Here is a 13,850-nt window from a genome sequence, read left to right as displayed (position 1 = left end):
AAAATTGATGAAATGCCATGAAACTCGAACTTGTTATGCAACTTGTTAAAATAAAACCATGTACCAAGTTTCAGTTGAATATGTCAAAGAGTATGGGGAAAAAAGTCTGAAACACCACTGGTGGGACGGATGGATAACAAACCTTTTGTCCCCTCCGGTGAAACCAGTAGGGGATTTATACCAGACCAGACCAACCAATATACTTGCAAATCTTCGATTTTGCACGTAACAAACGGGTGAATACATAACTTCCGTCCACCCCGTGGCGGAGGTAATGACGTTTGATGCGTGAAAGTTGCATACTGTGAAACCACTTCCAAAGAAAACCTGCATAAGATAATTTTTAAGTACATTACAGGATTTCTTGCATGCAGAAGAAGGGTGTAAAAACAGATACTCTCCACTGCAGACCAGTATGTTACTTCCAATTATATGCAAAGTCATGGAATCCATCATGCCTGCTGATGTAGTTTTTCTTTTATTCAAATAGCCTGATCTCTGACCGTCAGTTTATATTCAACCCTGGTCACTAAGCTTTGGACATGCTTCCGCTCCTTTCTCAGCAATGGCTGAAGGCTCTAAATTTCAAACAAGAGGTTAGGACTGGATATATCTCAGAAATTCGATGTAGTCTGGCATCCTGCCTTGCTTGCCAAACTCGCTGCCTGTGGCATACAAGACCACCTTCTTATCATGTCTTGTGACATCCTCCACTCGCGCATTACTATCAACGGAACGCTGTCCTCTCTCATTGGACGCTGGAGTGCCCCAATACAGTCTCTCAGGCTCTGTCACTCATCTATTTAAACAACCTCTCAAATGCTCTGGATATCCCCCTCTTTATATTTGCAGACGTCACATTTTCATACAATACCCCCATCCCGTAGACCAGCAGACAGCAGCTGCATCACACTCTGCTGATTTGGGATCGATTTGATGTTGGCCAGATCAATAGAACATGTCTCTCAATTCTGCCAAATCTTAGTCCATCCCTGTCACTCTGGAAGGATCGTCAAGATCTCTAACCTATCTGTTTCCATGGTCAGCGACTGGAAGAGGTTCCCTTGCTTGATCTTTTAGGCCTCACCATCAACCGTGACCACTCATGGGCTGACTACATCACATAGCTAGCCTCAGAAAACAACCGCAGACTGGGAGTCCACCATCGATCGTTTCAAGTCATTTTTGAAAAATCCTAACTACTCACAGCCGACGGGGCCTCTGTCCTTAGCTAATGAAATGCTGCTCGCCACCAATGGCTAATGCTCCAGCATTCTCCTGGAATATTTGCAATGTGAAGCTCTCAACATTATTGGCATGTCCCTCAGTTAGGCCAGAGCACAAAGCCTGTCGCTCTCGCATCATAGAACATTCGTTGCCTGTTTTCATTTATTTATTTATTTATTTATTTATTTATTGATTGATTGTTAACCACCTCTTCACCAGTCTCTCTCCTTGTGAGCTCTCAATCCTTTGACACTCCAAAGTAACTTCAGGATGCACACATTCTTCCAGTAACCCTATCCTTGTTAAGCCCCCCAAGATCTCGGCTTACTGCCTTACTGTGCATGCCAACTTTTTTTTCTCTCGATTGTGGAACGACTTTCCTGAGGCGATGCAATCCCACTTTCCTTCAGGGCTTCAAACAGGCGTGCACCATCATCTTATGTTGCCCCCGTTATAACCCCATCGAACCCAGCCCTCAAACTTGTGTGTTACTTTGTTTCCTCCCCTCGCCTCTTCTCGCTTCCCTTCTATTTCCCTGTTCAATCCCTCGCTTTTTTTTTGTCCACTTGTGGACCCCATTTTCCCACTGTCATTTGATTGGCTTAAATTTTTATTTTTTTGTAATTTTCTTTACCCTCTGCCATTATCTTGGATTCAAAAAGAAAAAACAAAACAAAAAACATACAACATTGAGGCTTATGGAAGAGCAAGGTGACAAAGGTAGTTGGACTTTTGTTTTTCCATCTGATCTGGAGAACAGTAATATACAGAGTCCTGTCCAAGATGATCGTCCTTATTTTCAGTTTTTTATTGACCAACTCTTCGGTTGCTTATCAGCTTTACTTCCAAAACATCGTGTTTATCATTCCTCCAGCAAAATGGTTTTGTCCACAAAACGGAACTTTGTCATCAGAGTGAAATCGAGTTTTCATATCTCCTCGTGGAGATTATCCTTGAATGAAAAAAGATTCTGTTTTCAGTGATTTTTGTGCAAGGACAACAGGACACAATGCATCGTATCGGGTGTGAATGTGGAGCAATTTAGTGAAACTCAAAAATTGGAGGTTAATCGATTAATTGTTGAGAGTGAAGTTCAGAATGGTCTTGTAACTATTTCACCGCCTTTTTGAAGCTTCGTTGGCAGCACTGGTTCAATATGTGGACTTGTAGCCATTTGTTCGGTTTACACTAGCATTATCAAAGAGAGCAGGATTCCAGCGTGCCCGTTCACCCCGTGTTATATGTTAAACACTGGGCAGGCAATGGGGGCATTACTTAATGTATGCACAGATTTTGAGTCTAATTATGCCATCAGTATGCCGCCTGTCGGCTGGGATTTGCAGAATACGCATATAAATACAATGAGTAATGAAGCGAGCACTCGTGTTTCACACTCTGATGTGCATGGAAAGGGGTGCAAACTGCAGCTTTATTAGCTCTTTTAGAGTTTATATTTGATCGAGACTTGGTTAATTTGCTGCAGTGCAGCAGCGAAAGGCTCTATCAAATAGCTACGGTAATGTGTTTCTTTGAAGCCATCAATGAACAGTTGCGAGAATCCTTTTTCACCAAAATTGTGAGACCCGCTGAGTGGAGATTCGAAAAGCACAATCGACTTGAGGTTTTTGTCAACAATAAAAAAACAAACAACGGCTTGCTGTCTGGCTATGAGTAGCAGTGTTTTTTTTTTCCTACTGTCACGAATCCTTAAACCACTTCTTGGTTAGGGTCGCGGCTTATGGGTGCCCCGGTCGGGCTGGGGCTGTCAGGTATATCCAACATGCATTAAAACCATCGGTAGAATTTCCGGTGCATTTAAGTAGGCTGTTATCTGCTTTACTCTTCTTGTTTCTTTGCCAAGAGCTCAAAATGGCAGACTTGCTGAAGATAACCACAAGGCAGGATGACAAGATCGAAGATGTGCTGGCTGTTTGAACCGAAGAGAACAGACGGGGCGAGCTGGAGTCATTCTTCAAGATCGAGGAAATATGGTAAAATTCAGATGAGTTATGTGGAGAAAAATGGTTAAGGCAAATGCCTTGGCATTGCTGGGACAAGATACGGTGTATAAACACTTGAAAGGAAATGGAGCTAAAAGTGGAGGATGTGAAGCAAATTATTCGGCTTCTCCATCTGATGCAACCCACGTGTAATTTCATCATCTCGGTCTGCCACCTCCCTCAATCCTCCATCCCAAGAGGCATGTGCTCAGTGTGAATGCTCTGTCACACGCCGTGCCTGCAGTGGACAGATGGACCAGGAGTTCCTTGTATCGGCACCATTTTTGCGCGTGTACGAGGTAAGATTGGCTTCATTATGGCTTAACACGGGCATTGTGCACTCAGTTCTTCGATGTCCTCTTTGAGGGGCTGAGCCACACATGTCTGCAATAAATCAGGAGACCGAGGCAACCGTTCTCATCAGCATGTAATATGACACTTTCCTGCATTTAATTTAATATTCCATCTGGTCGACCAATGTTTTGTCTTCTTCAAGTCAACAGCCAATGAAACAGCTGCAGTGTGTCTGTCACTGGTGTGAGCAGGGTGGAATGAGTATTTTTTTTATTTTTTTTTTTTGGAGGCAAAAGGTTTGTTCTTGCAGATCAGAATTAGTAGAGGCTCCAAGATGTTGCTATTAGGAACACCAGTCTCTAAGGGAGGAGCAGAAGAGTCTTCCAGTGCGCTCTGTGTGAAAGTGTGGAGGAAATGTGATGGCCAGCCAAGGGGCAAGAGGGAGGAATGTCAGAAAGCTGTTCTTGTTTTTTATTTTTTTTCAAACTCTGACTAACACTTTAGAAATAATTACATGGGGCTGGCAGGATGGCCTCGAGGTACGCACACTCGCCTCTAAGATGTCTAGCCTCCGTTTGAATCCCAACCCAGCTATAAACTGTCATCCTGCTGTTTCTCTGGCAGGGTGATTCATCAATGTGTGTGCCGTCCCTCGGATGGATGTTAAACTGGGCGTCCTGTCTGCCGGAATCATTTGGTGGATGTTAAATATCCCACGGTGTCCTTCGTAAAAAGAGTAGGCGAGCTATCACTGGCACCTTGAACAAATTCCAACTTCCTCCTCTGACTCATGCTTGGAAGGCGATGGCAAACTACCCGGTATAACCCTCGCCAAGAAACTGCTTCGGCAACACCGACACTGCAACGGAGTATGGTACATCAGAATCGGAGAATCATTGCATGCAAAAAGAGTCCAAAGGATATTTTGATTTGAATAAATGATCAAAAGGAAACCTATAGTCCCGAAATAGTGTTTCCACAAATAACTTGACAGAGTTGCTGGAGTTGTTAAGGTTGCTGTTATTGTTGCTGTCATTGTTATCCTTACGAATAACGAAAAATTCAAATACCTGCTGTAACGACTGGCTTCTGCTTTACCAATCTTCAAGTCAAAATAAGGAACCATCGAGGTAAATTGGAGACCTGTTACGTTTGACAATATTTGTCTTGCAAGGAGAGCAAATTTGCTTTTGCAAAGTCTGCTTAACCCAGGAGTTAATGGACTGTGCAAGACAGAGAAGAGTCTCAACAGAAAAGGGATTTTGCAGCAATGAATCAAGCCATTAATAAATACGAGGTAATTGAAACATCCATTCAAGGAATGTCCAAAAACAAAAATGCGAATTTTACGGTCATTTGTAACAGCGTTTTGATATGCTGCAAACATCATTAGCGCAAGTGTTTGCAAAAACAATCTCCTGTATATTTGCTTAATTGCTGTTATGCATTGAAAGAATTCCAGGTAATTATACATGGCACACTCCAGGTAAAAAAAAAGAAGGAAAAAAAAAAGAAGAATAATCTATTGTGACGTTTAACTAAAACAAACTGTGTAATTATTTTGCTTAATTTGTAATTGCAGTGGCTAATTAGAAGCAGCCAAACGTTTTCTACACATTTTGAAATGCCCTACGGGAAGGAGGGCGTTGTGGAGGGGGAGTGTTGCTAGTACACTTGATGTTGGACTGGATGAGAGGGTGTGATGTTATCGATACCCTGGCGTTTGACTCGAACACTTGAAGAACTTGGATATCTGTTCTCAATAGCATGGTGTAGATGATTGCATGATAGAGTGCGATGCTCTTGCTATCGCCGTGAGTGTCTAACTGGCTAAGATTATGTCAATCAGAGAGACCGATCAAAAATCATAATTGTACCTTATTGGCTGGCAAACAGCCAGCCTGGAGGTACATGCACTGCACTCGCTTCGGAGCTTTGTTGCCTGGATTTGAATCCCGACACAGCTACAAACTGTCACCCTGGAGTTTGCTTCCAGGGCGAGGCATCAATTCGTGCATCGTTCATCGTAAGTTGAAGGTAAGGACCTGCTTGCGATCACTGGTCATTGGTCGGCGTTAAAGATTGGTGGTGTCTTTCGCAGAGTTGGTGAGTTATCGCTGACACCCTGGAAGAATTTACAAATTCCTGTTCTAACCTACCTTACTGTATAGGTGGCATAGCTGTGCTCCCAGTAACAACCAAGCAACCACATTCTGTACACAAATAATTTAATGATTATGCATTTTTCAAAGGATTGATTGGAAGTCCGGGGGGGGGGGCTGTTATGGTTAGGGTCCCTGTAGAGGATAGGTGGAGGCTTGTACCTGTTTTAAGGTTTGTTTATATTAGTGCCCCCAATTTTAATGGTACCCCAGATTTCTTAGATCCCCAGCAGTACTGAACCACCACTTAGGTTTTTTTTTTTCTTCATTATTTTTTTTTTTTTCTCAGAGCCGACTGGGACTTTCAGAATGAAATTTTGCATCAATAATGGGAATAAAAAGTACGTGTGATTGACATTTTTTGACCTTGACCTACTTTTTAAGGTTTGCCCAATTGAAATGACATTTCCCTCCCCAAATGGCTTACAACAAGGTGTAATTATGCTTAATTACCTCCGCCACCGAAGGTAAAGGAGGTAATGTTTTCACCCCTTTCTGTCTGTCTGTGTACAGGATATCACAAAGTTGTTGCCGGATCCGGATGAAATTTTGTGGACAGTTTGGGTGTGTGACAAGGATGAACTGATTAGATTTTGGTGAAGATCTGGATCCCACTACTAGAATTTTTAAAGTGATTCTTCACCATTGAGAGATAGGGCCAAAAACGATATACAGCATGATATTTGAAAAATGTATTGATTGGGCCCGATATGTTCTCGTGGATGAGGCATTACATGGCGGAGGTATGCGCTCTGCCGAGTGCCCTTCCAGTTTACATTGTACCCCTACGGGCTAAAGGTAAAGGTCAAATGGCGGTCTGGGAAAAAAAAATACACTTTTAAAAAAAATAATCGCTTCATGTTGCTGATGTGGAATCTCAGAGGGCTTGGCCTTCCAAGGTGTTCTTGCATCATAATAGCGTACCTGCATTGAAGTTGCGCACTTGATAGTTAATGAGTGTCATTGAACTACTTTTTTTGGATTGTGACAATGAACAAAAAACACCTTTTTGATGACGACTTGAATAAGTTTCCTCCTATTTTCATGATGTTGAGTTTTATGGACAGATTGTAGATGAGGACAAACTTTCCTAATTTATACATTATCTCTAAATGTTGAAGGTCAAGGTCATATGGCAGCCTGACAGAAATGTGGCCATCATTAGATAGTGGACATCGACCGGTGGAGACTTGCCCATGGCAAATGCTTTGTCATCGTTGCAATCTAGTTTACCGTTTGAGCTTTTATCATCAAATTTTAAACAAACCTTCATTATGACAATATGGAGAAGATTAATTAACAATTGGGTCAAAATGTCAAAGTGCAAAGTACTAATTTGTACAAATTGCCTTTAATTAGCCCGTTCGCTGCACTGCGCACTGCACAATGCGAGATAGCTGGGTTTTGTAATCACTTCCGTGTTTCATTATTTTGTCTGCTTGCATTTTGAGATGCTTTCCAATTTACCACTTGAGCTTTTGTCATCAAATCTTTAAAAACTCTTTATTATAAGAAAATGGAGAAGACGAATGAATAAAATTTTCATTTTTTTTTTAGCTGCTGTTTTGCTTAAGTTTCGTTTGAGTATGAAGCGACGTCCACCTTTGAATTTTTGGGATGCTTTCTCGTTTTAATTTGCGTTCTTTTTGGGACACCGAGTTCCTCAAATCCTTTGGACAGATACGCAGTTCCCATACTCATAATGGATGTATGAGTGGCGAATGCCAAGGAGTTGCATGTCTTAGAAAATGACTTTGCAGTGTGCAGGTGATTGAAGAGGTTACGAAGAAGATGATTGGCTACAACCTCGTTACAAAGCAGACGCCAAAGGAGGGCGTCAAAGTGAAGAAGGTGAGCTGTGTGCATGTCTGTGCAACGTGTTGTTTATTTTCAAGCTGTCTACCTCTCGGGTTAAATGAGATGCCTTGCACATAGGACTCCATAAAAATGGCCTCTTTGGCGTGCTGTTTGCATTATGTAGTGCAACAGTTGCATGTCAGGAACCTTCTCTCAAATAAACTATTACGTTGTTGTTTATTGGACACGGATATTGCCCCCCAACCCCTCCCCACGCAACGCAGACAGGGTTTTGCAATCGCTTCTGTTTGAGCTTTTGTCATCAAATTTTCAACAAATCTTTCTTTTGAGAATATGGAGAAACTGGTTAAAAATTGGGTCAAAATGTGAAAGGACAAAGTCATAGTGACTATAAATAGCCCTTATTTACCCCGCCACAGCAAGTGAAGCAGGAGACACCCCACTTTTTTATTTTTAAAAATCGCCTCGGTGTATATTTATTTCCCACGAGAGGGGCTGCTCCAGGGTTGGAGAGGAGGGGTTACCTGGCACTATCCAGCTGGGTGAGCTTTTCCCGGTGTTGTTTTCAGGACGTGATGGACATTGAAAAGTTATGGAGTTATTGGCCTCATGGTGGTTACCTTTTGCCTGCGGGCCTGTGGCAACACTGCCTGACCCCACATCCCAATATACTGTTAAGGATTCAGTGATGGAGGGATTCTCAACCCACTCCGGCCATCTCTGGGGTTTATAACGCCGGCTGGCTCAGCACAGGCCTCGGGTCACGCGTCTTCAATCGCGATACCAATGTAATCCTGAACCTTACCAGTTGGGGAAATAGAACCCCGTTTACAGACTGGTTTTGTCAGATGCCGAGCGTTTTCTGCCAGTCTGTAACCATTTTGGTTTTATATGCCAATCGAATGGATCGTTCCTCGACGCGACACAAATTAATCCATAGCGGCAACTTCATACGAACCAACCAGATTTATTGGGGAACACGGGGAACACAACACAAGCAAACAATTCACAACAATGTTTTTATTAAGCAATATTTAACCCGTTTCTTAACGAGGAAACTACAGATTACAAGTTACAGAGGGGGTCACTACCGAGATATTCCTTATACAACGTGCAGACAAGACAGACAGACAGACAGCATGCAAAGAAGACAGAGTACTTGGTGATGTTTCATGGATGAGAGGAAAGTGTCAAAAAGCACGAATGTCCCTCGTAACAAGCGGATGTCCACGGATTCGAGCCCCCAGCTCGAACTCTAACATGCCGTGTGGCGAGACTGCGCTCGCCTCCCTTTTCCGCACCACACGCGGTCTCTGCGCGCTCTGACCCCGCGTGAGGTCAATGGCACAAGACCGTCAGATCGACGATGGGCCTCAGCTGGTTTCTCGCAAGGTCCAGCATACAAATCCAGGCCTGGCCTGTTCACCAGACAAGGCCCAAATCGAGGTGCCAGGCTCCGGCAAGCGGATCGGCAAACGTGTCGAGCCATGAGGTGAGCGAGGACTGTCAGAGGCTCCGTTATTTCCTGTCTTGCCTTCCCGCCTCGAAGCCCGACTTCTCAACTCCGTAATCTCATTTTCTTTCTTCTCCAATTCTCACCTTTTCTTTCCTTTTCTACGCTCGCCTCTCAAAGCTGACTGCCGTTTCTCTCATGGCAGAATCACCTCCTGATGAGAGTCAATCGCCGACTCGACGTGCAGGCCGCCTCTCCCACTGCCCAAAAAGGCAGACTCGACGTGCAGGCAGCCTCTCACACTGCCCAAAAGGGCAGACTCGACGTGCAGGCAGCCTCTCACACTGCCAAAAATGCAGACTCGACGTGCAGGCAGCTTCTCTTACTGCCAAAAATGCAGACTCGGCACGCTCGCGTTCAGCGTCTCTCCTGGCAGATTAAACACTGTCACTCCTTCGTTCGCTCGCTTCAAAACCCGAGCACACCTCGAGACCCGACTGTTTCCCCAAAACTGAACCCTTTTTTACCAGGTCTTTGCTCGCTCGCTCACCACTCGCTCCTCCCCCTTTACGAAGCTGACAAACTCCTCCCCTCAGTTTCACTTCCTCTTTTTGGCCACACCCTTTCAGCCGATTGGGCGGGGCCTATCGTCCGGAGAGGGAGGAAGAAGAGGGAGCCCTCGGCACACCACCACTGTACCAACAATAAAACATGCATCCTTCACCTCCCGACACACATGTAATGTCCATTTTACCGAACAACCTAACCAAACATGCATTTAATGGGGGATCTGAGCTAATCCTATATTTAGTAGCCTGGTAAGGGCCATTTCCATAACAATACACTTTATAGTAGCATTTGGTGCCTTCAAAACAGATGTCAATGCCAATGTATGAAAGCTTAAAACCTTGCCCAGATTCTAAAGTACCGACACCCAAAAGTTAGGGCCTCGAGGTGTTACGGTTTGGCCAGGAAAGAGTAATGTGCAAATGCACAAACAAACCAACACACAACGCTTTAAAATATTTATAAGATTTCAATGTTTTCAACATGCAACATGTATGGGAATCCCTATGTAGTTTTTTCTCTCTCCCATGCAGCACTGGGTACCGTCACTCAAGCTGAAGCACTCAAACAAGTTCGGGTTATTTAGACTTCAGTAACCCATGAAGAAGATTGATGTTTAAAGCTTCACAAACACATATACAACCAGAGAATTGCCTTGTGGCTTGTGGGATAGGTGGAAGGGGAGTTTTGGCCATGACCTGACACTGGGTACCCCCAGCACAAAAGCAAAATTTAATGGAGGTAGGCCCAGTGTTTTGCTTCTTTGATGCCTCTGCTGACGAAGTCTCTGGAGACATTTGTTTTCGGGTTGTCCGTCCGTACATCCATACGTACGTCCGTCCTTGCTAATTTTCTATTTTCTCTGCAACCGCTTATCTGATTGACACAAAATTTTCACCATCGGTGTGACGACTCACGTAGAATGTTTTAATGATAATTATGATGTCATAGGTCATGTGATGTGGTAGCCATGTTTGAAAAAAGGAAAAACTTTCGACCTTTGTATCTCTGAAACCGCTACATTAAAACAAATTGAAACTTGGCATGTGTCAAGTACTCCCCATGGGAAACAAGTTTGATTTTTTTTTTTTTTTAATGTTATAGGTGGCTTCATTATGATTTGATAATTGCATACGTCGAATGTTTTATCCAATCGGTGTGAGATTTTTTGAGGGTCATCAAGGACTAAATTATATAAGGAAAAAATTTAATGACATCGGTCACATGGTGCAGCAGCCGTATTGTTTTTAACATGAAAACCTTCAAAAATCATCTTCTCTGAAATAGCTAAACAGATCGAAGAGAAACTTTACAGATATGATTGTCTATCCAGGAGGAACAAAAAGTTCTCCACCGATGATATCATAGGTCACATAGCCATATTGAATTGACTCTCAAACCTTTAAAAATGATCTTCTCCAGAATGGCTTGACAGATAGAGGGGAAACTTCGCACACATGTTCCCCAAGCCTTGGGGATACCATGGTTTTCATGAATAATTAGTAGGCCACATGGTCTGTCATATACAGTATATATTGATTTGAACGAAAATCTTAAAAAAAAACAAAATTCTCTTGAACTGCTTCATCAATCGACGTGAAACGTCACAATTATGATCTAGTAGTCATGGGGAATATATGCTTTAAATTTACACCTGATCTAACACATGGTCTGGCAGCCAGAATTATTTAATATTTTGAATCTGGGTTCAGGGATTTAAATCAAACTTGGTACAAGTATTATAATGAGGTAATAATGTGGGCAGAGGCATAATCTGGTGACGTCGTGACGTTGAAGAGTGTCTTTCTAGTTTCTTATGATTTTTGTATGTACAGTCAGATATTTGGAAAATTCTCTTGTGGGGGGATTTTTTTGTACCATACCCATGACGTGAGCCTCAGTACCCCCACCACAAATGCAAACTTTGATGTGGATTGGCCCAGCCATACAGGTGGAAATCAAAAGGGGCTTCCCATACTTGCAGGAGTGGGGAGAGTGTTTTTTTTGTGTCCATGACCTAATCCAAAATCTAATGGAGATTGGCCCATTCGTTTTTTACTTCCACCACCGAAGGTGAAGGTTATGTTTTCTCCCCTTTCTGTCTGTTTGTTTGTGTGTTTGTTTACCCTGTAGCAGCCACACCATTTCGGCGATCATGACCAAACTGGGTACAGACGTCGACATGGTCCACCTTAGACACTTGTCGTTTTTGGTGAATCTTGGTCAAAGGTCAAGGTCAAGGTCACCGAAAAACCGAAATTCTTATTTTCGCAATAACGTTCGCTAAAATGGTCGTATCGACTTCAAACCAAATCCAAAATGTGCATCTTCCAATTCTACATCCAACCATATGTCTCACTGGGGTGTCACACCAACACCCTTCTTCGCGGTCGGGGGTCGAATGTCAGGGGGGTCGGGTCAAAAATTTCAAATTGCGATAAAAACGCCATTTCCAGTCCGATTGACTTCCAAGTTATGATCATGACCAAACTAAGTGCTATAACTCATTAAACAGTAGCACTATCGACTTATAAGAACGAAATTAATTTCCAGGTTTATGTTTTTTCATAGATCATGGAGATATGACAAAGTTATTCTGGCAATTCCTTGCTCAACGAGCAATTTCATTTGTTTGTTTGTGTACAGGATATCTCAAAGTTGTGGACGGATTTGGATGAAATTTGGTGGACAGTTTGGGTGTGTCGCAAGAACAAATTGATTTGATTTAGTGAAGATCCGAATCCGGATCTGGATACGAGAATTATATAATTTTAAAAGTGATTCTTCACGAGAGAGAGACACAGACACAGACACAGACACAGAGACAAACAAAAACGATATAGTACTGTGTCACATGATATTTCAAAAATGTATTGGGCTCGATATGTTCTCATGGATCAGGCATTACGTGGTGGAGGTATGTACTCCACCGAGTGCCCTTCTAGTTTTATATGATTTTCAGGTGTGCACACAATACATGCAGATAATTTCCTTGTTGGGGTGCAGGGAGGGAGGGTTTGTGGGGAGGAGGGTCGTTTAATATCTTGCCCAGATTGTGAAGTGTCTCTACCCATAATTTGTGACCTCTGTCTCGGTGCTATGGTTCTGCTGTGAAAGAATAAGGTATAAACACGCAAACACTTGCAAATATAAACGAGATTGAGCTTCAGTGTGTGTGTCCAGGCCATAACATTTTATGATAATATGGAAAACAAAAAATGATAAAATGTACAATTTTTTTTTTTTTAACTGTCGTTTCATCAAGTGTTGTTTGAGTATAAAACGGCCACAGATGGGCTTTGCATTTTGAGATGCTTTCTAGTTTATTGGGTGGGACAATTTGCACTAATGCTTTTTTACTCTGACAAAAACATAATTAAGATGCTGTGTGTAAACAATAATAAAGTTTCCTTTAATATTTGTGTTTTCGAAGTGGTTAAGATGGTTTATTGCAGTTGAGCAACGAATGTACTAGTTTTATGGGTGTTTAAATATTTTCCTGGTTGTTGTTCTCTTCGTCATCGAATGTGGATTGAGGTCGTTTTCACCCATCTGTCTTTGTCTGTCTTTTTGTTACTTGCCACCAATTTTTTTTTTCTTCCAAATATGTGGATCAGTTCTGTTAGTTGGTTTGTCTGTCCGCTCGACTGGAGCCCAAACCACTCAGCCGATCGTTCGGAAACTTTTTCGCAGATTGTAGCCACTCTCCCTGCGACGGTCAAGCAGCAAAGTTTTTTTTTTTTTGCGAGGTCATCATAGGCCAAAAGGTCACCATAGGCCAGATTCCTAAAATTGTCAATTTTCATCCGATTGACTTGAAACTTGAACAGGATTTTCACCGATTTCATCAAAATATATGCCAAAAGGTCAACATAGGCCAGATTCCAAAAATCCTCAATTTTCATTCAATTGACTTGAAATTTGAAGAGGATTTGCATATCCAGTCACTGAATTCAACCACCGATTATTTTTGTGGTCAACATATGCCAAAATTCAACAACTTTAGTGAGATTTCTGAAATCCTCAATTTTCATTTGATCGACTTGAAATTTCAACAGGATTTGCATGTCAGGTCAATGGATTCAACCACCAATTACTTTTGAGGTGAAAAGGTCAATGTAGGCCTAAAAAAAACCAAACATATGTATATATATATATGTATAAATGATATATGTATATATGATATCTATGTGCATATATCATGATATCCGAAAACTATACATATGATATCTCAAAAAGTCGTTGGCAAGTTGTGACAAACTAGATGGATGAGTTGGTTAGGTGACAAGAACAAGCTGATTCGATTTTGACTCAGATTCAGCCTATCAG

The 13,850-nt window shown here is 42.3% G+C and overlaps 1 protein-coding gene across 2 annotated transcripts in view; it reads left to right on the top strand.

Moving 5' to 3' along the window:
- Window positions 1-13,850, top strand: part of SUCLG2 (succinate-CoA ligase GDP-forming subunit beta) — a 255,054-nt gene that overhangs the window by 47,201 nt on the left and 194,003 nt on the right. For both annotated transcript variants that reach the window (XM_085898098.1, XM_085898097.1), the window contains exon 4: window positions 7,444-7,534. In XM_085898098.1, coding sequence (XP_085754224.1) covers window positions 7,444-7,534 — 91 coding nt within the window. The remainder of the gene's footprint in view (window positions 1-7,443; window positions 7,535-13,850) is intronic.

This window comes from Eptatretus burgeri, chromosome 10 (genome assembly GCF_056783735.1).
Source record: "Eptatretus burgeri isolate ZD-2024b chromosome 10, Ebu_testis_v1, whole genome shotgun sequence".
NCBI classification, from domain to species: Eukaryota; Metazoa; Chordata; class Myxini; order Myxiniformes; family Myxinidae; genus Eptatretus; species Eptatretus burgeri.
This window is presented reverse-complemented; position numbering and strand designations above follow the sequence as displayed.